The sequence below is a fragment of the Pinus tabuliformis genome, chromosome 7 (genome assembly GCF_031772625.1).
Source record: "Pinus tabuliformis cultivar Carrire ecotype Pingquan chromosome 7, CPIR1, whole genome shotgun sequence".
Lineage (NCBI taxonomy): Eukaryota > Viridiplantae > Streptophyta > Pinopsida > Pinales > Pinaceae > Pinus > Pinus tabuliformis.
In genome coordinates this window covers 1,161,612-1,188,265 of record NC_142293.1, presented here as the reverse complement: position 1 = coordinate 1,188,265, position 26,654 = coordinate 1,161,612, and the positions used below count along the sequence as shown (strand labels likewise).

The window sequence follows — 26,654 nt, the reverse complement described above, 5'->3', positions numbered from 1 at the left end:
AAGAAAAACAAAAAGAAAAACAAAAAACAAAAGGAATACGTTTTACATTTTACGTGGAGAACATTTTAACAGAGTTTTTAAAACAACCCATGGTAATAGCCCATGGTATTTTAAAAGTTAAAGAAAAAACAAGGATACAAAAGCTCTTACGTGAAAGCTAAATATTACTTTTTACAGGAGGTTTTAAAAACAACCCATGGTATTTTAAAAGTAAAAGATATTTTGATAACATTGGAGAAAAAAGGTGTGATCTAAATAATTTTAATCGTTCAAATCTAAAGATTGTGGCTGTACCAAGAGTCACGTCTCATCCAAATTTTTTGAGAAAAAAATATTATTAGAATTATAAAAAGGGATACTATATAAGTCTTATATAGTTACATATAAAAAGAAAAGTGGGTTTCAAAAAAGTATATATAAATTTTATATAATTATAATTTTATAATATATATGAATTAAAATTATATATATTAAAAAAATTATTATTATATAAAAATTTTATTAAAAGAGTGAACAAAAGAAGAAGAAGAAGAAGAGAATATTTGAAATATATATATATATATATATATATATATAGATTTTTAAAAGAGAGAAGTAAATTTAAAAAAAAAAAAAAAAGAAAAAAATATGGAATCCCTGAGTTGGGAACAAAAACAATCAATCGCAAGAGATATAGAACAATTAATTACAAGAATGGAGCGACGGGCTGAGGAGAGAAAGAGAATGAATTCCTTCATCGATTCTCTATATCCATCATCACTTCCACAAAATGATGTTATCCAGTGTACCGAGAAAGTGCAACTAAAAGATCAAGAGAATGACAAAATAGCCAAAATTCAACAAAGCAAGGAAGTGTTAGATTGCGAACATAAAAATCTTGTGGATATACATTACAAAGAAATAATGGAAAAGGATGAAGAAATTTCTGGTCTCAAGAACCACGTCGAAAAATTACTGGCACAAGTGAAAAAGACTAAAGTCTCAAGGAAAGAACTCAAGCAGCATTTATCAGAACAAGAAGAGGAAAATTTGCGTTTAAAGAACATTAATAAAAATTTATTAAAACAAATCAGAGATCTAAAAGATGAAAAACTTAAAATTCAAAACACTGAAAATAAGGTTGATGAATCAAAAACCAAAGAATCTTTACGTTTGAGAAACCATAATCAAAGTTTGCTCAATCAAACTAAGAAACTTAAGGAGGATAAGAAAGCATTAAAAGATAAGTTGGAACAGGTCACTCAAGTAGAAGTATCAGAATCTCCAGTCGCAACCGTTCAAGATGAAAATAAGGGATCGAATATCGATCCCGTGAATATGACAACCCAAGAAGACAACTCAGTTGAAGAAACGACACACGTAGATGTTGCAGATCAGATAATAGACATCCCAAGTGAATGTTCCATAACCAATTCAACAACATCTTCGCCAGAAGAAAATCTAAAAACTTTATATCGACATCCGAATCATGAGAGTAGACAACTCAACCATGCTACATATCAGGACCATTCAGACCAGAAACAACAAATTGATGTTCTAGATAATAGTGATGTAACCTCAATCCCGTCTTATGCTAACAAGTCGTTACAAAATTCCAGTGATCAGAATATTACACAGAAGATTAATCTAGGATGGTCTGATCCCTTCTCAGTGCGACAATTCTGTTTGTCTCTAAGAAGATCATATCAGCGTGTATCGACAAAGATGACTGTTCCAAGATAGAAAGACGCTTGAAGCCGAAAAAGAGATCAAGCCTTTTTTCATCGACAAGCTTTGAGGACAAAGCTTTTTGAGGAAGGAGGCTATGTAACGAATAAAATATATAAATAATATAAATATAATGTAAAAGATAATAATCATAATTAATTATTAGTTAAGTAGTAGTTAGGTTGAAGAGGCATGTCTAATTGAGACATGACTCTTCATGAAGAGACACTTGCTTTGTATATAAGCAAGCCTCTCGTTCTCATTGTAAATCATTCATCTTATTCTTATTCACACATTTAATATATAATATTTGTATCCTCATGGATATCTATATATTCCAAGTATTTTGGAGTAATTAATTTGTAGAAGGAACTTTGTTCGCTTCAATCACCTACTCTTGTTCCCCACACTGGCCGGAAACATGCTCTGATACCACTGTTATCTTCCTAATAGGAAAATTATTAGTGATATTAAGCAAAAAATACACATGCAAGAAGAAATATTTAGATATTAGTTAAACACCCATTATTTACACTGGAACTGCGCCAAAATCAGCCATTTTATTATATATAGAGGAGTACAATGCATGAAACATGTGCATCAGGGCTTGCCATGGCAAGCTAGACAATCCCAGGTGAGCAAATGCTGCCCGGATGCAAGGGAACAACTCCTCCTCAGTGTGCTGCGCTGACCTTGGAATTTCTGCATTGCTGGCTGGAGGAAACCCCTGTTTGAGCCTACAAAAGTGCCCAAAAAATTCTACAAAATCAATCTTGGGATCTCCACCACAAACATAGAAAAACCCATAAAAGGGTTTGGTCTAGTTCTGACACTCCAAAATCACCCCCAAATTCTATGGGTTCCTCCATTTCCAGAAAAATTTGACCTACATGAAATCAACCTCCAATATCCTGAGAAATTTCCTGAAGCATAAAAGCTGATAGCTTGTAGACTTTAAAGTAAAAATGCACAAGGTATTTAAAATAATAATTTATTAATATATATAAAATTGTACAAGTGATATGAATGTTACAATGAGGCCCTGCTTTTATACCTAAGCAGGTGATCTTTCATGATTAAGCATGTCTTTTAGACATGCCTTTTCAGTTAACTAATGACTTCTTAACATAATCACTACTTGATTACTTAGTATTTATATTATTTATATTTATTTATTTTGTTATGAATTATATTCATAACATAGCCCCTTCCTTCAGAAGCTTTGTCCTCAAAGCTTGTTGATGAAAGGATTCGATTTCTTATCTGCTACAAATGCCTTCTATTCACTTGACCGCTAATACTTTCTTCATTCGACTGCGTCATTGGTAGCTCATCTTCTATGATTCGTTGGTAACTCTGATTTGAGTCCAGGATTATCGTTTTTTTTTAATAATACTTTTTTTATAAGATATATATATATATATATATATATATATATATATATATATATATATATTAACTTTAAATTATATATATATTATAAAGTTATAATATATAAGTTATAATTAATATGTAATTATATAATTTATATATCATTTTTTTAACAATAAATAATATTATAAATAAATATATTAATATATATAACCATATTAAAATTATTTAATATAGTTTATATCTAATAATATATATATAAGATTATCAACCCATGTAAAACTATGTTAATGTTTTTTTTTTAAACGAATTAATATAGATGTGACTGATGGTTACGGTTTTCTTCATTGATGGGTTACGATTTACCAATGGACGTCATGCTTGACTTTGGACACGGTGTTTGACAGCGGAGATTGCGGCGTTTAATCTTGTTGGAATGGCAGAAGGTTGGGTCGATGAGAGACAGTGCAGGGGTCTGGCAGACTGCACAGACACCAGGGATAGAGGACGTAGCGGGGCAGTTGATGGATAATGGAGTGCTTATTTATAACCTCATCACGTGTTGATTCTGCAAGTTCAAGTTCTTGTCTTATGCTCCGTCGATTACCCTCCAAGAAAAATCTGATTGCGCTCCTTTCTCGAGAGTGGACTTGCCATTTGTCAGGCCTCTCGAACGCACCTCGAACTCTCATTCGATTATTCCAATATTCCACGAAATCATTCCATTCCTGCTCTTCCAAAATTTTGGTTCTCTCCCCATCCAATCCCACCTTCAATATGCAAACCTTGCTGCCCTCAACTGTGATGTAGCACAAATTGCATTCACTAATACCGTTGTTTTTGTCATCAAGAAGCATGAAAACGTAACTACGATAATCAGACTTATTGAGAGTGTATTCAGGGATCGGGCATTTCCTAAAAAGTGTTTTAGCAACTTCCTGTTCAACACGTAGTTCAATCTCAACATACAGTGGGAGCCTCTCAGATATTATATCAAAATTTAAGCTTCTGGGAGGCCGAGTATTAACATTAAAATAATCCCAATGCCATTCACAATTCAATGAATTCATGTCGTTGTCTCCCCGCCTCAATTTCCAGCCCTCTGCCTCCAAGGAATCACTGTGTCCTCTTTGCCATATATAGCTACTGTAATCTCCATTTAATGAAGAGGAAGTGTACACACAATTCCCCAACTTTGGTAACGCTGGAAGTCTCTTCCAATGAAGGTTGAAGTCTCTTAAATCAAGCATCCACACATTGTAAATATTTTGAGGGACATTGGATTCTTCTGTTACAACTGATGGTGTGAGTGAAAATACACGATGATTGTCGCAGACAAATTTTGTGTATTTCTGTACTTCAATTTGTGGATGTTTAGGTAGCCTTACTGTGATAGCAGACTTGCTAATGTTGGCATTGTTGTTACCGGATTTGCACACCCAAAGACCTAGCAGCCTATAGGAACCCTCCTCGCCCCTGGCTGGGGTGTTTTTTGATATGGGAGAGAATGAGAGCATTGGACAAAATATTTGGAGGGTTGTGAATACGTTGGTGATAGATTGGGAAACGCTTCTCTAGGGCATTATTCCACGATTGGTTTAATGTCCTCAGAAGTGGCCTTTCATTCCATGGCAATTTACACAGCCGAGGAACAACTTCACCCAACACAACTTCTTCGCTAAGTCCACTCACTAAATCTTTCACCTTCTGCAGTAGAACCTGAACAATTTTCAGGTTATCAAGTCCATCCTTAAATTTTGATAGCAGCCCCACTAACTTTGGAGCATCACTCATTACAACTTCCATTTGCTGCTCTTTTGTTAACGCATTAATATCCTTCTTGACTTCCTCAATTGCTACAATTTTACCATCATCAACATCTTCATTTGGATCATCATCTTGATCATTTCCTGCAACATCTTCATTTTCAACATTTAAATCATCTAATGCTTCACCTTGTTTCTTTTCACCATCACTATCATCTTCCTTATTATTGATTTCCTTTCGACATGCTTTAACTTCTGCATATGATTTTTCTAAACGCTGAAATGCTTCTTGAATTTTACTAAACTACTCAACGCCTTCAAGACGCGAACGTAATGGCATATTGTGTGGCGAACAACGTTCAAAGACTGGCATGATTATATTGTGCGCGATGGCTCTGATACCATTGAAGCATAAAAATTGATAGCTTGTAGACTTTAAAGTAAAAATACATGAGGTATTTAAAATAATTATTTATTAATATATATAAAATTGTACAAGTGATATGAATGTTACAATGAGGCCCTGCTTTTATACCTAAGCAGGTGACCTTTCATGATTAGGCATGTCTTTTAGACATGCCTTTTCAGTTAACTAATGACTTCTTAACATAATCACTACTTGATTACTTAGTATTTATATTTATTTATTTTGTTATGAATTATATTCATAACATTTCCCCTAATCACCCTTATTGCACTTGCAATCAATCCAGCCCTAATATTCCCTCAGCCAAGCCTTCCCCACAAATAGCTCCACCAAGAACTACACAACCTAGGACAACTACTCCGCAGGCCCCTGCAAGGAAAATTCGACATGGGCAAAGCACATTCCCTCACGCTGCAAATCCATCGGGAATCCTCTGCAATTTGACCATGGAATGGACTTGCAAAGACTCTGTGCTATCACCACCAGAATACCCACCCACAAGAATGTGTGGTTCCTCCTTCTGCGTCTAGTCTGATGCAAAGAGCAACTCGTACCACCTGAAAACTGCTGCCCAAAGCCTCCAAGGAATCAAGACAATGCTCTCCTAGGGTGGCACTCGAGGTCCACTGAAGAAAGAGTGCGATTTCCCCTTAAAAATCTTTGGTGCGAAACAACACTTTGTGACCTAGCTAAACAGCCTGAGAAACAATGGTGTAATTTTCAAATTAGCAAAATGTTCTAATTGCTGGCCTCAACCTTCTATTTGTAATTGTTGCCTTACCTTTCCTTGTGGGTCCCTCCAAATATTTTGACCCCTCTTCACAAAATCGCTTTTTCCTCCAAGGGGTGCAGATTCCTTGAAGGGTGGCCCCCCACATTACACCAACATTAATATTTGACCCACTTTTCCCTATGTTGGTATCCAAAAAATGTGTTAGGTCCAAAATTGCAAAAATGGTAGATTTCCTCTAGCAAAATTTTATTGAGAAGGGACATTACAAGTAGCCAGTAAAAGAGATCCCATGGGACTAGGATACAAAGTTAACCACCAAGTTGGGCAGAAGAGATAAGAGCACAAACCAAGTGCATTCTTTTTGCCAAACCCCCTTACTAATCCATGCTCAAAAGTGTCCATGACAAGTAAACCAAAATACCCAACTACATAATGAAAGCCATACCATCGGGGTTGGAAGGCCCACCTTCAAACATACAATCATAACAGATGGGTGAGTGAGCATACTGGCTGGCTCATGTGGCGGAGATGGTGGCACATCGAGCTATTAGGTGGGTGCAAAGGGCTGCTTGCTACCCACGAAGGACCATCTATGAGAAAAAATTTCCTTTATGCATATCACCCATGGGTGGTGGGTAACATGGCCCTTTTCAAATTGCCCACTGTCATGATTTGCTCGAAATTCTGGACCAAATACTTAGTTCTTCAACATCTTGTCACAAACATGTCTGGGGAGAATCTGTGCAGTTTCCATTCTAAACAAGAGTTTATATTCAGCCATGCTTTGTTTCTTTTAGAGACTTGATGACAACAAATATAATCTGTTTCAAGACGAATCACAAGATATGGAAACATCAGAATCTAGTTTCACCCCAAGGGATTTAGAATATTCATTGTTGTTTTGGGGTAGCATCAGATGTGCTCTAGCCACGAAAATTGCTGGAGAGACTAAAGCACATGAGATATCCAATACCCATAAATGTTTTGGGCAGATTCTAAACAGTTTGGGAGATATTTAAATAATCAATATTTTTAATGGAGTCCCTAAGTCTAAACTTAGGGAAAATAAAATATTAATGTGAATTAATATAAAACTATGTTAGAAGGGTACAAAAGTCATGGATCAAGCCAGAGTTAATCTTAGCCGTTGATTAGGGACTTAATCTTGGTTGTTGAATTGTCAACGAGAAAAGTATAAGAGGAAGCTTGAGGGTCACTTGGAGAACACATCGAGTTGATCAAGTATTCGATTTTTTGGGGCAGGGCTTGCTGAGGAAATCGAAGGAGTGATCAGAGTTGCAGCTGAGGGGCAGTGAATACAGAAGCAGAGAGGCAGAGAGGGTACCGGGAGCATCAGTGCAGAAGCTGGGAGAGAGGGAGCCAGCTAGAGGCCACACAGAGGCAGCCAGAAGCCATGCAGAGGCAACCAGAAGCCATGCAGAGGGAGCCAAGAGCTGTGCAGTGCTTGAGGAGAGCTAGCGTGGGTGACGCAGAGGCTCCAGAGGCTGACAGAGAGCCTCCAGAGGCTAACGCAGGGTTAGTTGGGCTAACGTTGGGCCAGAGAGGATGACACAGTCCCTAGAGGCAGACACTGGGAGATTTTGTGGGGCAGATTGGAGTTGAGAGCTGTGGGTTGTTCATTTAGGGTTTTTTAGCCAGAATATCTGTCTCTGACTAAGAGGTACTACTGCCGAGAGCATTCTCTGTTGGGTGAGCCATTTCTGGCACCCGGATTGTATTCTGAAACTACTTAATAATAAGACCCTCAGATTGCTGCATCGGTTTTCCGGCATTGTGTTTTTCTAGGGACATTAGTCCAAAAATAACAGTGTCACTTGTGTTCTTGTTTTTCCTTTAGTTGATGATCTGTATGTGTTGAGCATGTACCTGTATTTATTTTTAGTATTTACATGGTAAATAACTTGTTAATTAACAGAACATGTAGGAAGAAATAAACCAGAAAATACATGAAGGATTTCTAACAGTTAGACATAGAAATTCCAACGTGTTTGCAGATCACAGGAGAATTGAGGGCATGAGCCGAGCAGAGCAGCAGCAATAGAAACAACTTTCCCGAGTGACAAAAGCTGTTCCTAGCGGAGAAGCAGCAAGGGAGGGGTTATGCAGTGCCTGCGTCATCAAGTTTGAGCCGAGAGGAGGATCAGGGCAGTGGCAGAAGGGAGTAGACCTGACCTACGTAGTGGCCTATCATCTTTCTCAGTCAGGAAGGATTGACGCTCGTGGCCAGGAGGTGTGGATTTTGCTGGTGCCGGGATTGCGCAGAGCCTAGAAGCTCTAACCTTCAGTTTGCTGAGGCATAGGAGGCTGTGGGTAAGTTGCGGAGTGAAGCTGGTGGGGTACTGTGGTCAGAATAGTACCTAACAGGGCAAGACCAAGGAGGAGGGAGTTTCTGCCGAGGATTTCTAGCCAAGAAATCCGGATCAGTGGTGCAGCTACACTAAGGATCGAAGTGGGGGCATCTCAACATTGGTAGAGGGGTTTCCAGGAGGGAAATCGAGGCTCAGAGGGAGTCACACCGAGAACTTCTAGAAGGGAAGTAGAGGAGCAACAAAATGGCAGTGAATGGGGTAAGAGACCAGGACAGACTGGACGGAGCCTCAAACTTCGTAGTCTGGAAGGCCAAAATCTTGTCTGTTCTAGACAGGAATCATCTCAAGCACTTCGCCTTGAAGACGATAGCGATCCCAGTTGACCCGGTTGAGAACGACAAGTACGAGGAGGCAATGGTGAGGGCCAAGAGCATCATCCTTGACGGGGTCAAGGACCATGTAGTACCACATATTGCCGAAAAGGAAACGACAAATGCGATGTGGGAGGCCCTGACGAAATTGTATCAGCATACTTCCGTGCAGAGGAAGATGCTACTAGAAAATCAGCTGCGGTCATACCAGATGCAGAAGGGAGAACAGATCGACACCTTCCTTGGTCAATTGAAGGAAATCCGAGATTAGATGACTTCCATAGGGGCCACGTCGGATCAAGAATTGATGGTGAGGACAACCCTGAACATAGTCTCAGAAGACTGGGAGGTGTTTGTCCAGAGCATACTGGGCAGGTCGACCCTTCCAGATTGGGAGGAACTGTGGGCGGCTCTTCGCCAAGAAGAGATCAGAAGGCTAACCAAGGTGGGAAGCAGCAGCAAGGGGGTCAGAATCAAGAAGGAGGAAGAGGAGGATGCTGCCCTAGCATCTGAGGGAAAGCAGGAGAAACAGAAGAAGAAGGACCTCTCCAAGGTCAAATGCTTCCATTGTGGGGAACTGGGTCACTATGTGAGCCAGTGTCCGAGGAAGAAGAGCAAGGGAGAGGCTTCCGAGACCAAAGCTGCGCCAGAAAGGGCAGAGAAGGAAGTGGAGACAGATGATGACTATGCCATGAGTGCTCACACGCCTCTTGAGAGGAAGTGGGGAGACATCAAGCTGTAGTCAGACAGACTACAGGCGATGAGGGGCAGGATCCTCGAGGTACCCTGCCTCTTGGATTATACCTTGCTACAGGAACCCCAAAGAGGAGTAGCAGTATTGGCGGATGTCAGTAGAGACGGATGTGGATGGAGCGACAAAGGGAGCTACAGTGCAGGATTCCTAGGACAATGTGAGGCAGCAGTGCGAGATGCATGGAGTTGTTGCAGCAGCGCAGAGGTCAGAGAAGGGGCACTTGTCAGCAACAGAGGGAGTTTCAGCATCATGGGTGTCTCTAGCCTGACAAAGATGTCAAAGTTGGGAGATCAGTTACTTACTTCTCAGTAATTGAGTTGCAATGCAACAGTTAGCAGTGGCAGTGCTATGGGCAGCACGATGCAGCATGATGAGAGGGGCTGCCATACGGATGCAGCAGTGGTAGTGGCAGGGCCATGGGTAGCAGTACATGATGCAGCAGTACAGAGGATGTTGGGTAGCAGGCCTAGCATCAACACCAGGACCGATGCCGGATGATCAGGGTGATGCTCAGTGAAGAGTATTACTAGAGCACAGTCCTCGCTAAGAGGGAGTGTTGATTTGGGGTAGCATCGGATGTGCTCTAGCCACGAAAATTGGTGGAGAGGCTAAAGCACATGAGATCTCCAATACTCAGAAATGGTTTGGGTAGATTCTAAACAGTTTGGGATATATTAAAATAATTAATGTTTTTAATGGAGTCCCTAAGTTTAAACTTAGGGAAAACAAAATATTAATGTGAATTCATATAAAACTGTGTTAGAAGGGTCCAAAAGATCAAGCCAGAGTTAATCTTAGCCGATGATTAGGGACTTAATCTCGGCCGTTGAATTGTCAACGAGAAAAGTATAAGAGGAGGCTTGAGGGTCACTTGGAGAACACACCGAGTTGATCAAGAATTCGATTTTCTGGGGCAGGGCTTGCTGAGGAAATCGAAGGAGTGATCAGAGTTGCAACTGAGGTGCAGTGAATACAGAAGCAGAGAGGCAGAGAGGGTATGGGAGCATTAGCGCAGAAGTCGGGAGAGAGGGACGCAGAGCCATCTAGAGGCCACACAAAGGCAGCGAGAAGCCACGCAGAGGAGCTACGCAGTGCCTGAGGAGAGCCAACATGGGTGATGCAGAGGCTCCAGAGGCTAACGCAGGGCTAGTTGGGCTGACGCTAAGCCAGGGAGGCTGACGCAGTCCTTAGAGGCAGACGCTCGGAGATTGCGTGGGGCAGATTGGAGCTGAGAGCTGTGGGTTGTTCATCCGGGGTTTTTTAGCCGGAATATCTGTCTCTGACTGAGAGGTACTACTGCCGAGAGCATTCTCTGTTGGGTGAGCCATTTCTGGCACCCAGATTGTATTTTGAAACTGCTTAATAATAAAACCCTCAGATAGCTGCACCGGTTTTCCTGCATTGGGTTTTTCCAGGGACATTAGTCCAAAAATAACGGTGTCACTTGTGTTCTTGTTTTTCCTTCAGTTGATGATTTGTATGTGTTGAGCATGTACTTGTATTTATTTTCAGTGTTTACATGGTAAATAACTTGTTAATTAACAGAACAAGTAGGAAGAAATAAATCAGAAAGTACATGAAGGATTTCTAACAGTTAGACTTAGAAATTCCAACATTCATGACATATTTTAAGCTGCCATATCCTGAATTAAAGAAACTACTTTTGAACAATCAATGGGATCAGAAATTCTGTCTGAAAGGCGGTTAGAATTATTATCAAAATTTTCAATAAATGGCATCCAAACCTCTTAATTAATGACAAGTTAAACTTCCATGACATATGATAAAGACCTTCCATTTTAGCAACAGTAACTGGTGGAAAATGCTTTTCAAAGTCAAGCAACAATTGATAGTTTGTAATCATTAACTCCAAGGATTTGTTCTTTCTAAGAATTCAAGAAAACTGCTTGTAGATTTTCCTTGTAGCAACTTGTGCCATTTCTGGGGTGGTACAAATAGCTCGAATTGCACCAAGAAAAGATATCTTGGATGTCATCTTGTAACACCAATAACAGCCAGTGTTGCCATGATATTTTCCTCGGGCAATCGTTGTGCTTTAGATCTGATACCATTGGCAGAACCCATTGCTCCTCGATTTCATCCAATACACAAAACTTTCTCCTCATATGTTGATTCACTGTAATATGCCAGAAAGTCATGCCCTAGTTGGAATTTGGGCAAATACATTATTCCAAATATATACCCTCTGGGGATAAAACAAGTTACAAAACAGAGTATGGACATAGTGCTGTAGGCCTGTTGTCATTTTGGATTGCAAACTCTATTTTCATGCTTTAATTTGACCACAAGATTACACTGGCTGCCATCAAACTGAGCCCTTTTTCAATGCAGGATGCTCATACTTTTGTCATTTCCAGCATGCACATAGACATTCATTTTATCCTCTTCCATAAATCCCTGTAGCTCATGAGAAGAGTATACAAAAATGTGGTACTCTAGTTATGGTGAGTAATATATCAAGAACAACATCATAATGCTGAGGTAAATCAGTTATCTGCTAGCTTTTTGATCTCTTAACCAAAGATATATGAATAAGAAACATGAATGAAGGCATTTAATCACATATTCCACCATGGATTACCACCATCCTTAGCCCAGAATAAGGGGTTAGTTCCAGCTCCCCTGCAAGTTACCCCTAAAATATGTAATCAGTACTCATGTGCATATGAGGGGCAACAGTTGACTAGTTTGTGCCCTCTTCTCTCAGTGCTCTAGCCTCGCCACATCTTTATATGTATCTGTACTTATTATGATTTTCTTCTTAGCATTGTTAGCTTTCATAGTTGGGAGTTGTGTTGTTGATCATGAACTTAGATTCTCCAACTTTAGCGTTTATCGAGGAGTTGGTTTTTAACTCCCGCATTGGACCTTATGTCACTGGATGTACTTTTTAGTTTGTGGTCATTTGTCTGACATCAATATAATATTATCTTATCTTATCTCAAGTTATTTCCATTTTGGTTGAAAATGCAGGTTGAACTGTGCAAGAGGCGAGCACAATCACTTCAGCATCTTAAAAGTAGCCAAAGAAGCCTTCTTCTACTTGTTTTGGACTCATGGAAAGTTCCAGGTGGCTTGCTGAAGAAACTTGTTCGCTTGTACCTAGGCTTGCAGTACCATCATCTAAGAGTTGTTGGTTTTGAGCCTGGGAAAGAGTTCAAGGTTAAAATTATGTAGATTTCCTGTTTCAGTAAAGTGCTTAACACATCATGTGAACATTTTTTAATGTTCTCCTGAATGGTTGTTATATCTGAAAGTATTAGGCTAATATCTAATAAATTATATCTTATTTCAAATTTTCAGTGGAGGCTCATGATTTGATGTGGTCATGTGCCTTTTTGATGGACTTCTATCTACACTTTATTGGTCTAGTGCATACTAATCACTCTAAATTGCACTTTCAGTTTCAATGTTAATTGTAATTTGTGTGCTATTGATTTGTACTTGTTTTATACTGTAGATATTTCTAAAGAACAAGGTTCATATACTCACGAATATTCAAAATATCTGGAATATGTAAATATCCATATAGGACAAGTGATATTTATGTATTAAAATGTTGAATGTACAAGAGATATGATCGATTACAAATGATGACCTTGTTTATAGACTAGGGAAGGTGCCCCTTCACGAATAGTCATGTCCTCTAGGACATGTCTCTTCAATATACTAATTATTATTAATTATTAATTATATATTTATGTTCGTAACGTTGCTTTCCCCTTAGAAAAGCTTTGTCCTCAAAGCTTATTAATGGAAACACTTGATATCCTTTTCTGTCTTGTAATGTCTTCTTGTCCTTTTCAATTCTCGGAACTGTCATTTTTGACGATGCAAGAAGATATGAACTTCTGAATGTGGTACAAAATTGTCACACTGTACAATGATATAACCATCCCAAATCAATCTTTTGTGGAACCTTGCAGTTATTGCATACTTCGAATGAATTGTTATCATAAGATTGAATTGTGTTGTTATTGACATTTTCAGAGCATAAGTTTGTTGTTTCCATCCTATATGATGTCGAGACTCGATATGTTCACTGATTAAGGTATCTGCATTTATGATGAGGATGTCAATAAGGTATTTTTGTAACCTGTTTTTCTTTTAACATACTTGTAGCATTTTTTTGACTTATTTTTTACGTATGATCTTCAGCGCGTACTGGTGTTGTTGGTTTGATCACTGGGTTTTCACTTGGAATTCCCATCATCTGAACTGCTATATCTGAGTATGCCTTCACATCAATTGGACTGGAATCCTTTTGAATTGTGATACTATCTAGATCAATATCTGTTCCTTTTTATTTAGTTTATGATAAGTTTCCATTGAGTTTCTTCTCGATAGCTTCATTTTTTTGTTCTAATTTGTGCCTTGTAGCTTTACACTTCTTGACTTGTGCAAGTAATTTCTGACTATGATCTTTTAAATGAGAAATTTCTTTGTTTTTATTCGAGATAACTTTGTCAAATTCTTTCTGCATCCTTTATATTGACTTTTGATTTTCTTGAAGCATCACATTTGAGATATCTCTGAAGTCTTGTGATGAAGGTATTATTGGTTCATCTTCTTCTTATATGGAAACATCAAATTTTTTCCCCATGTTTAACATTTTTTATGAGCATACCCAGTTCTTTAAATTAAGGTAAATTGAAAATTATGTCAATCTCTTCGTTAAACATAATTGCTATACTGAATTGAGATACATATTCATAATTATCAATTATTAGTTGCATTTTCTTAATTTTATATTTTTCTTTGAAGTAAGAGCATCTTTATTCTCAATTATATTTGATTTTAGAGTTAATCACTTATTTGCTAAATTAACATTAATGCAATTTTTTCATGGTTCTCGTTGATAATGATAATAATATACTTTCCTTGAATATACCCCTTTAATGTACATAATCCATAACATGAGATCATGCCATCTTTATAAGAGAATCTTCCTTTCTCCTCTGTAGTGTTAGTTTTTGATTATGGTAGTAGCATCAAACATGTGTTCTAGTCTCTAAGGTCTCATAGAGGCTAAGGAACATGAGATCTCCAATACCTAGTAATGGTTTTGTGAAATATGACTCCGAAACACCTTAATTAAATTAATTGACCAGATAATTAAAATTTCTAAAGTCAAACTTAGAAAATATGGTTAATTAAGGTTAATTATGTTCTAGATACTTCTAGAAAGTGACATGGATAAAGTCTAAGATGATCTTAGCCATCAATCACAGTTAGATCTTGGTTGTTGGTGCTCTAGCGAGAGAGTATAAGAGCAAGTCAATGGGGCTTGGAGAAGACACACAAAGGAGCAAGAGAGTAGGGCAATGCGAATTTCCCAGTGAGAAACATTCAGGAAGAGTTTGAGCCAACAAAGCATCAGTGAGAGGATCAAAAAAAATTGGAGAGAGGGTTTCCAAGGGAGATTTCCAAAGAAATTTGCAGAGGCCGAGTTTACTAGCAAGAAGGTTGTGCAAGTTTCTCCAATGCACGAATTTGGGCAACGAATCTCTCTTGCAATTGGTGGGATTAGATCCGGAGGATAGAGCGAGTTGCCTAGTGCGAGTGCAGGATCACTGGAAGGAGTGCAAAATCAACAATTCTCAGTTTCCAGCAAGTGCGTATTCCCTGTAGTAGCATTTTTTGTGTGCATTTACTAGAGGAGGCCGTTTTTTATTTTGCAAGGGAAACAAAGGGTTTCTAGGTTGATTTGCCAATTGGAGTGGTGGAGTAAATTTTCTGGAGCTTGGCTAGTGTTTTGGAAAGCATATCTATGTACTCTCTAATTTGTTGAAGATAATAAAATATAAGCCCTCATTTGCTGCACTGGTTTCCCTTCAGGGTTTTTGTGGGGATGTTAGTCCAAACTTTGGTGTCATTTTATGTGTATGCATTATTTCTGAATTCCTGATTTATTTCCGCCACACTTATTTTAATTGTGAAGATTGCAGTAGTGAGCTATTAGTTATTTACCATTATTTAAAATTTAAATATAACAAAAGACAATTAAAATACATTAGTTAGAAGAATAGTTTCCAGTTTATTATTATTGTGGATTTTTCACATGGTATCTGAGCAAGTTGATCAAATCCGAGGCTCAGAGGCGAAGGGAAGCAGATTGTGCAATTTCAAAGGGAGATCTGAAGAACTAACATCTAGATCTGTGCATGCCAACCTAGGGTTCAATTTGCAAAGGAGCAAAAATCAATTTCCAAATCCAAATGGAAGAAAATTTGAGTTTGCCCCATATCTGTGAAAGCAAGAAGTGGTATTGGCGGGAAGCATTTCCGGTGAGCAGATTAGTCAGTTCGTAGAGTAGATCTAGGGGCAGAAATTTGCAGCAAAGGTTTACAATTGCAGATTTGCACTTGGAAGGAAGAGGAAAGCACACATGATGAATTTCCAACAATTTTTTAGAGGGTTTCCAGTTTTTCCAGCTAAGGGAGAGGAGATTGAAATTCCAGCAACAAGAGGCCAAATTCTGTTGTGCGAATTAGTTAGTCCAGCAGTGTGAGTTGCTGAAAGAGGGTTTGATCAGTTTCCAGAGGTCAGATTAGTGTTCGGAAGGTAGAATGAATTTCTTTTAGAGGCAGAGGGAGGCTAGACGTCTCACTTAGAGGCAGATCTAGGGCTGTACGAGTTTCCAGAGGCTAGATATGCGCATTCGAGGAGGAGTGTGAGTAGCAGAAGAAGCCATATTCAGTTGTCGGAAAGAGGAAAGGGAGTTCCATTTTATTGACCTCCAACATATTTGAGTTTTGCAGAGATGGCCACAACAAGTCTCAAGGATCAAGACAGATTTGGCATAGCCTCTAACTTTGGCGTATGGACGGCCATAATGCAATTCCTGTTGGATGAGCATGGTTTGAAGGAGTTCGTGGAAAATGTCATTGCAGAGCCAGTAGATCTGCAACAGTTGGCTACCTTCAAGAAAGAAATGGCCAAAGCTAAGAGGATGGTCCTAGATGGGGTTCGGGATCACATAGTCCCGCATATTGCAGACAAGAATACGACAAAGGACATGTGGGACGTTGTCATAAAATTGTGTGAGAATCCATTAGAGAATCATAAAATGACTCTCAAGGAGAAGTTGAGGGCCCCCAAGATGCAGAAGGGAGAAGGCGTTACATCTTATCTCACTATAATTTAGACGGTCAGAGATGAACTTGCGGCAGTAAGAGAGAAACCTGAAGAAAGCGAGCTAGTGTTGATAACTCTCAACGACTTCACCAAGGAGTGGGATACTTTCATCCAAGTTATTTCTGGGTAAGATATGCTGCCTGTTGCACCCATTTTTCAAGATTCCAAGGAAGCAGGATCCAAGGACTTCAAGGAATTCTTTCAAAGTCAGAATCATCGGCCAACAGTCTATTCTATGTCATTGTAAACCCATTCTGCAAAATTATAATGTAAATGATGCTAGTAAGACTGTGTATTTATGTAACAACCTAGGTAAGCCTATTATTTTGGCAACGAATTTCATCCTAGGAGGTTTTACGTCTCACAAATTCGTCTGTGTTTCTAAACACGAATTATCGGCAGAGTTTTTCCCTCCAACCTCACCCCAAAGCTAGGGTGGAATTTATCGTCAAAGTCTTAGGTGAGTTCTAGTGTTTTAGTCGAGTCTTTTGTAAAAGTGATTTGAGAATAATTTAAGCTATTTGACTAAATTATTTTATCACAAATCACTTGGTCTACTAGATTATATTGTGTCGCAGAATTGGGTATGTATATTGAGGGTCAATAACGAACCGATATTCCCCCTTTGAGGGTTGAATTTGTAAAATCTTATGTAAAAAATATTTTAGTGCATGGTGCCTCATACTTAGACACCATGGCTAAAATATTTGAGGGTGGAAAAATAATTGATCCTCTCATGTGTCAATTAATTGATTTTTCTGACAAAATTAAAATTAAATCCAAAGCCAGAAAATTAATTAATTTGAGTAAAAAATTAAATTGTTAGAGAAATTAAATTCTCCAAGTGGAAAAATTCGTGGGTCTAAAGGAAATTAATCTTTGGAGGTCCCCCACCAAGGGAATATTGGATATTTCAAGAAAAAATGGACCTTGGTGGTTAAGTCAAAGTCAAATTTTTGAGGAAATTAGCTCAAAATAATTATTTTTGAGCTAATGAAAAATGGTTTTAATGAAAAATTCTAAAATTCCTCAAAAATAAATATTTTCGACGACAGATCATCAAAGATTTATCGACGGTCGAGATTATTTTGACGGGGATCAAGCCAACTAGCCGTTATTTTCCACTTGGAGGAATTTCTCTATAAATAGAAGGCATTTTGCTTCTATTTTCATCTTGATCTTGACTTCTGATCTGATGTAACTTTGTAAAAGCTGGTGTAAAGCCACTGTTCTGTTGGGAATGTTTTGATCATCATAATAAAAGACTTTGGGGTGCAGTTCATGGTGTCTTTGTCTCACTGATTTGTGGTATGTGCTGGGTATGTGCATTCCTATATTGTGCTTCAAATATTAATTAAATCGTTATTTCATTTGTAGATGATAGGAACATTCTATTGGTAAGTTTTGGGCTTATCTTAGGTGATTCAATTCATTGTATGTTCTAACGGTTTCTTCTTGAGAAAATATATAGAGTTTGTAGGTTCCTCGACCCTTGGGCTCCAAGTTCACGAATTGTGGGCACAGGTTGACCATGTTTGGATTCTGAATATTTTATGTGATTTTCTAACTTCGCTAAGGTTGTGGTTTAACATTTATCTTTCGAAATACATCTAGCCATTATCAAGGTCTATAAAATTTCTATTCTTCAAAAAATATTTCTAAGCGTTGTATATTTGTAAATAGATTTTGTATAAAAAAAATTGTAAATAAGTTTTATTTTTCTAACCCTTGTTTGCAGCTGGGGATTTTGGGTTTTTTGAAATTTTATATATATTGGGGTTTCAAACCCTTGTAAATTTATTTGTGCAAGTGATCTCCAAGGAAGTTAGCTTGATTAGAGCTAGATCTAGGCCCTTGAGGGTAAGATATAGTCTCTAAATTTTTCGCAGGGCCAACTACTAAAGGTTTTGCAGTGATTTGGGCAAATATTGAAAATATGAAGCAAATTTGATTTTTGGGCAAGAGTTTTAATTTTTCTGTGGTCTCTAGGCCCAATGTTATCCTTCCTTGCATAGCCGTCACCCTTTGTAGCCTTTCATCCCCCTCTTTTCTTGGCCGTAGCCTTTCCTAGGTTGGTCGAAGGCTCTTAAGGCTTGTGGCTCCCTTTTAGGGCAGTCGTCTAACCCTTAGAGGGCCTTGACTCCCTCTCTTCAGGCCTGCTGTGGCCTATTTAGGCCTCTTCAGCACCTCGGCTCTCTCATCTACCCTTTGTCAGCCTCCTCGACTCGTTTCCCCTTTGCAGTCTAGCCGCAGGCCTTTTTAAGCCTCGACCTCCCTTTGTGACCCCTATCGTGGGCCTTGGCAACCTTCTTTAGGCTTTTCGTGGGCTTGGCAACCCACAAACCCTTAGCTGCAACCCTAATTTGGGATTCTTTGCCTCTTTGCAAGCCCTCAGGGCCTACTTCTCTAAGCCGCTAGGCCTTTTAGGCCTCTATCCTCTTGGCCGCAGGCCTAACTAGGCCTTCTAGCCCTTCCCTTGCGCTCTTTCCATCTCTGTTTGAGCATTTGTTTTTCTGAGCTAATTCTTAGTGGTTTTGCAGAAGAATTGGGTCACATATTTGTGTTTTCAGGCGCCATATTCATTGGAATTTTTTTGGCAAGTGGGCTAGCTCCTTCAAGGCCCCAAGGCCTAAGGGTTTGACCTCTAAACCCTCCATTTATCTCTGTTTTGCTACAATAGTCCTATCTCTTTATAATAGTGATAAAATTTTAATTTGAATGCTCTAAAAATCATATACAAGTTGCCTAAACATACTAAGGAGTTCATTATATAAATTTACTAGTCATTTTGTGAATTGGGCATTGTTTATTTGGAATAAATTTGATTATTTTGATGACTGGTATCTCTCCATAACAAGTATGATCAGATCTGATATAATACTGAATGCTACATCATAAGAAGATTCATCAACTCATAATTTCATGTTGGCAGTTTTGGTTTGACAACTTGTGCTCTTGTTACTCACATTTGACTAGCTTGTGCATCTCTAAAAGAGCTACACAACTTAAGCTATTCACTGCTGCCCTAAAGGTTTTAGTAATTGCACATTTGAATGTGATTGGGATATAAGTAACATAAGAACTTTCCTTGCTCATGCTCTATAGATCAGTGTTGAAAATATCGGCGAGGGCCCATAAAACATCTTATCGGAAATATCAGCGAGAATATCGGCAAATATTGTGTTAGCGCTTGAGATTTCACCCTAGGCTGAGGAAGGTAAACCTTCAAGGCAACATCAAACCATTTCACCTCGTAGCTAGCCCTACGGGGTATGAGAAGGCTCTCTCTGGTCAAACTCGGTAAAATCTTCAATGGCGAGATGACCCACAAGGTAACACAGATATTAGGCTAGTAAACTGATAAAAGGGGGTTTTTAATAAAATAACGAGGTTTTTCTGGGATGCATGAGCAAAATCACAGCTTCAAACAGAGAAATATAATGAACTACACAGGTTATCAACTGAGGCAAGGTAGGCAAGAAATTTAGCATCAAATCTAGATTTTAAATGGGATGGCAAGACTGGTGAGGAGCTAAGGAGGGCAAATAATACTTTGAATCCTCCTTAAACAGAAGAAAACATTGAATTGAACAAACTTAAAAGTGGAGCATGGCAGGCATGAATTCTCACTTTAACACTTCATTTGTTCAGCTAGAAATGATCGTGAAATGAAATGAAACATAACAGTTTACATGTGAGACAAAGGGAAAACTTATGCTAAATTAACATACCACATGAATCTCAGAAGTTAGAGCTGTGAAATTTTCATTAAAAACTCTGTCAAAGACTGTACAAGAAAGCTCTGCTACGCTTCAGCAGCTCTCAGAAAAATCTTCTAACCCTCTCACTCTTTTTACAATATATTAAATATAACTCAGAAAAAACCAATCGATGAAAGATGGGGGGCGGTTTCACTTGAAATCTTAAAAATAGGAAAAAGTCTGCTTAAGGAACAGCGTTACAATTTGTTTGTTGATAACCAATGAATAGGCAAAACCTGTAGCTGAATCTTCTGATCGACAACTGAAGACCCAAAATAGACCAACCAATTCGTTTTCTATGCTGGGATAGTTATATGTATTTCAATTTGGCTTTTGACTTTACGCTGCATTTGAATGAGAACTAAAACAACAGTAGCGTAATATCTTCTCCAAAAACTTTTCCCTACAGGTCAATAAAAATAATGAGCTGTTCAACCATAATTGCCAGAATAAAGAGAATCACCATTTTTTCTAAAACAGAACGTCGTTTCCCTTGAATTCCTCTGATGGCCGACACATGGAGCGCAAATCCAGTTGAAACATTAATTAAAATCTGGGGAAATAGGAGTCGAATCCTATTCTGTTGCGTTTGATGTCTTTGTGGCGTGAAAGATCTTTTTGATTCCTATCAACGCTCAATTTGTTGAGAGTGAGTGTCCCGGTTTTATCACTGCAAAGAATTTTCAGGGCAGCCATTTCCTCTATAGCAGTCATTCACTTCGCAATAGGAATTCCACTAATCAAAAGCACCAAGAGGTTGTTAATTCCATCTCTGTACTGTCGATGTTGAATAGGGTACATGACAACGATTTCTATGGCAATTCCAATTGCAATCGAACATATACAGTAGTTACCAATTGCAGTAAGAACCTTTTGGAAATGACCCACTTGGTTTGTGCTATCCACCAAATGAGCTGCCTTTCCGAAGAAGGTGTGAACTTCAGTAGCAATAACCACGGCTTCAATTTCTCCTTGTTTACAAGTAGAATCTGAGTAAACTTCATCTCCGGGATTCTTAGTCACTGGGAGAGACTCTCCGGTTAGAGCTGACTGATCGATCTTTAAAGGATCTGCTTGACTGACTGATCGATCTTTAAAGGATCTCCTTCAAGCAGGCGAGCATCCGCAGGAACGATATCTCCCAATTTAATACTGACTACATCACCAGGAACAAGAAGACTAGTGTGACTAGCGTCCATTTAGGAAAATATTATACATCGACAGCCCCGGTTGTGTAAAAGTATTTTCTCCAAGCTGCGTTAGCAAATTTAAAGCCTCATCAAGATAGCCACCTTTACAAAGGGCACACAGAATATATAGATAACCACTTTGGCCAATGTTTAGCTTCTTTTCCTCCATAAATCTCAACAGCTCCATAGCAAACTGTGGGTCTGGAGCTTTCGAGCAGTACTCAAGTAAGGACATCAAATCACCAATTGCCAGAAACACACAATACAACCATATTGTGCACTACGTTCAGAGGAATCACTGAAGCTTCGCACTATAATCTGAAAAAAATGGCACGGGACCATTTTGCTACCAAAATAGGGATTTCCTCCTCAAGTAAACATTCCAACATTGCCATGATATATTGATATTTTTCTTTTGATATCAAATCTGTATGATGCAAAACTATTATATCTGCCCGTCTCAATGCAATCAAATGTTCCCTCAATGGCCTACGTGGTATCAACCTTCTATTGCCCCAAAGGGTTATACAATTTACCATTATAATCTCCATGTCCCTGAACAAGCTCCAATGGTAATAAAGAGACTAGCAGTCATCATGTTGTGCTATTCAGCCAGCTTATTCATTGTTGGGCAATTCCAGTGAATGGACTGTCACCAGGCAGTTTATGTCTGCACAACCTTGTCCCACACATGAAAACAGAGAGTGCTATTGCCATTGCCATGGTTGGGATACAAAACCCCAAACCCCATTCAACATTTTCTAGACTGTACATGAAGACAGATATAGACACAACCAAGCCACTGGACATTCCAAAGTACCACCAATTGAAGAATGAACTCTTGTGCTTCCTCTGGGTCTCGGTTATCAAACTGGTCTGCCCTAATGCTTGCAGACAAGGTTTGTGCTTTTGCAGAGATAGGAGCTTGAGGAAGCTGCTCCCTTTTGAAGAGCTGGAGCATAAATTACATAATTTAAATCAATACATTAATGATTTCTTCTTCAAAACAGGGTTTTGAAGAAGAATCTATCTCTGACATGAGACGGAGTCTAACATCGGCTCCATTTGGGATGGCAGCTGCCGCTTCCTGGAGGTGCCAAGAACCGCAGAACTTTGGGAGAGCAGACAGTGCCTCCACCCATTGGGCAATGGAGTCATCATCAACACAACTCTTGACTTATTTTCAAACTGAAACTGAACTCAAACAATCTTCAAGCAAACTAAAACAAGATGCTGCCCTTATGGCTGCTTATTTATTTACAAAACCTACTCTAATCTGCTGTACAAACAATAGATCAGGTAATACTAAAATGCCAAATTAACCATTCAAGTAAACCTGAGAATGATGTAGGTCGAGAGTGCTTCCGGCAGAACACTGATGCAATTGCTGGCAGCCCTTCATGCAAGTAATGACCCTGGTCACGGAAAAGACAGCCTGATCTGTCAATCAAACTGAAAAATATGTCCATGTATGCCGCAATAGGATCACGGAAGCCGGACTCTGTTGGCTGCCCCAACTCTGCAATGCATACTTCCAGCTGCACATTGTCAATGTATACATCTATAGGCAAGTCTGTTATTGCTTGTTGTGAAGGAGGAAGGATTTCCAAGAACTTTTTAGGGTCTTGGAAATCATAGGACTGAATCTGCTCATCGAGATACTGAATCTCCTTTTCAACTCTTTCAACAACTAACTCACAAAATCTAGTTTTTCCTTCAAGATGAAGCTTCGGAGATTTCAAACATTGAAGGAAAATACTGAAAAATTCTTCATTAATTTCAATATCTACTAACCACTCTCTAACTCCGTTTAGAGCTTCACAAAGTGCAGGGTCTGCCACATACCCTACCATTGCATGAACAGATCAGCATGCGTTGGAATGTCTGGATCGAGTTGGAGTCGCCAGGTGAATGATTCAGCCTGCATAAGTGTCTGATTACATCAGACACTTCTGAATGATTCAGCCTGCATAAGTGTGTGTCTTAGTCCTTTCACATTTTCAGTTTAGTCCAAGTCAAATAAAGTCATTTCCATGGTTGGTCATAGGTTTACAAGTTGACTCCATTGCCCAATGATTATAAAGCACTGGTCTGCTCTCCCAGAGGTCTAAGGTTCTTGGCACCTCCAAGGAGCTACCATCCCAAATCGGAGCCAATGTTAGTGTCGGTCTTGAGCCCTCCATCGGTGATCAAAAGCTCTTTGCATTTTGCATAAGTAGGTGTCTCATCAGTGTCAGTCTTGCATCCCATTAGGCATGCCATAACACTGATGGAGGAGCTGGTCTTTTGTTCCCTTCTTGGTTTTGCTGGAGCAGGTCATGTCATTTAATGAGCTTGTGTTATACTTGTTTATTTTGGTCTTGAGATCCCAAGTCTTAGGTCTAGGGTTTTAAGTCAAAAATCACTGCAAGGTCATGAGTCAAAGGTTCATGTGCCCAGCAAACCAGAAGGAAGCATGTACATATGTTTCATTAATATTTTTCATCAGTTGCAGCTCATTTATACCTTGGTTTTAAAAACTCCGTTTTTAAACCCAAGGTCATGTGAAATTTGCAAAAATAAAGAAAATTTTCAAAATTCTCCAAAATGCCGACAATAACCCTGGTCTCCTCACTAGCATCCCTCAGATGGCTAACCTGCAAAAATAACGGAGTTAAAACATTCAAAAGGCCAAAATCAGGACAAAATGAACTCAAAAACAGTGTTAAAATGAATGCCAAAGCAAAAACATTACAAAGTGGGTTTGGTAAGTTAATTTTTTCAAATTTGGGCATATAAAGGCCAAATTTCCCTCTAAGGAGCCTCATTATGCATTTGAGAGCAAGCAAACACACTTGAGAGGTCGAAGAAGGCGATTTGCAGCAAAATTGGGTATTTGCCTGGTGCGCGACCACTCAGGCAGGGTGCGCGACCACTTGGGTGGGGCGCGACCACTCAGCGCAATTTTTGCTGTGTAAATTTACAAGGGCGCGACCACTCAGGCCGATTTGCCCAGGAACCTCCAAAATCGACCCAAACTCTCTCTCATTCACTCAATCGGTCGAGGTAGGGTCTCTTTATACATTTGAAAGCTAGAGATATGAATTCATGGGCTTGATATGTATGTTATCACAGAAAAAATGCATGGAGAAAGGATAGGAATGATTGTTTGTGTTGTAGGCATTATGCTAGGGTTATGTTTGTTTTTCAAGGTTTATAATTCCTTTTTCCCTCCTTGGTTTCCCATTTTGGTTCACAAATGTCAGTGTGTCTCTCTCTTTTATCTCATTTGCAAACTATACTAAAAATCCCATCCCAAAGTTCCTAAAACCTTAACCCCTCCTCAAAACCCTAATGCCTATCTATCCTTCCCAAACCCTAATGCCTATATACCCTACTCAAACCCTAAAGCATTATCACACAGCAGTTAATAAAACAAAAGATATATAAAAACACAGCAAAGATAAGAAGAAATGTTATGAAAAAGAAAAGAGTATATATATATGGCAAATGCATGTGCATGTTCGCCACAAAAACAGAGTCAAGTATTACCATGCCATAGCCTAGCCACTACAAGAGCAAAAAGACATATTGTTGTGTAAAAATCAGAGGCAAGGATGCTGTGTAAACATTCATGCCAAAATCAACAATATACAGCTGTACATGATGCTCAAAATGGACAGTTTGCTGTGATAGGGTTTGCACAGGGACAATTGTTGCATCTCCCCAATTTTAAACTCTGTTTTCCCTACTTTTCCCTTCATTAAAATCCTAGTTCAATTGCTCTATTCCTTCCCTAAAAATCCCAGTGCAATTGAAATCCCTCTTCCCTTTTGTCAACATGTAACTAAAGCCCCTTTTTCCCTCATGACAAATGCAAACTAATGTTTTGTTTCCCCTTAGCATCAAAAGCACATAAACTTGAAAAAACAGAGTATGCTTATAAAGTACAGTCAAAGACAAATTAAAGGAGCAGCCTGTTGATGCTAATGATTGATGCTACCCCATACCCCTATGATCATGCTGTCCTTTACCCCATGTTTTAAAAAAAAAAATAGTCCTTTCCCTTGGTGATCATTACACATATTTTCCCTAATAAAGTATTTATTTGCAAATGATTTCCAAATGATAAGAGATGAGGAACATGTTTGATATTTTGTGAATCAGTCCTTTAAATTCCCTGTTTTTATATATTTCCCTTTCCTTATTAAAAGTCCCCCCCCCTAACATTTCCTTCATGATTTTTTCCCCTTGAAAACAGCATACTTCTCAGCATTTTGCAGGCAGGGCAGCAATCAGTTGTGTTCTTTTTCTCCACCTTGCTCAATAACATCATGTCAACCACTGAAACTAATGAGCAAGGTGATGACCGGTCTTCTTCTTCGGAGTCTGAGGTACAGAGGCCTCGGAAGGGTGGCAAAGGTGGTCATCATAAGAGAGAAGAGCCCACTTCTCTAGCAGAGTTACAGGCTTGCCCTTTGGCAGTGACTTTTTTCCGGTACATGTCATGTCTTGAGTTTTGTGAGAGGCTGGCCCAGATTCAGCACCACAGGGAGTTGGCCCGATTATTTGTTTTGCACCTTCATGACGGGCAGGTCACTCTTGCAGGGGTGAATTTTGTGTTCTCTCCTGAGATGATTTCAGAGGCTACCGGGATACCCAATGTGGGTGAGGTGTGGCCAAAGCGCAAGATGCTGGACTATGTATATTTCGAGCCATATGTCAGGCCAGCATTCATGAGTCATTTGTCGGGGATCTTTCCTTTCAGGTTCCTCCGGGCGGAGTATGCTTCTATTATGCGGCTTATCATGCACTACTTCACATGCGAGGGGAGATTTTCTCGGGTCTTCTCTTATCACATTCGCTTGCTGATGCACTTCACCCGGGTGAGGATGATGAACATCCCGGTTTTCTTTTTCCATGATATTCAGAGGATGGTGTCAGTGTTCCAGAGGCGGTCTCCAGCTCAGCAGTATCGGAGTTTGTGCCATCACGGTCTTATCCAGCTTATTGTTGCCCATCAGTTGACTCAGCAGGGCATTGCATGGGCAGACTTCATTTCTCGGGATTTCTTCACAGAGCCACAGTCAGAGCCACAGCCCGAGCC

The 26,654-nt window shown here is 39.1% G+C and overlaps 1 protein-coding gene across 3 annotated transcripts in view; it reads left to right on the top strand.

The window, feature by feature from the left end:
- The window catches only part of LOC149244843 (uncharacterized), a 496,877-nt gene that overhangs the window by 214,261 nt on the left and 255,962 nt on the right, over positions 1-26,654 (top strand). For 2 of the 3 annotated variants that reach the window (XM_089455501.1, XM_089455500.1), the window contains one exon: positions 12,454-12,642. The exons of the other annotated variant lie outside the window; for it this stretch is intronic. In XM_089455501.1, coding sequence (XP_089311627.1) covers positions 12,454-12,642 — 189 coding nt within the window. The remainder of the gene's footprint in view (positions 1-12,453; positions 12,643-26,654) is intronic. 3 annotated transcript variants of the gene reach the window in all.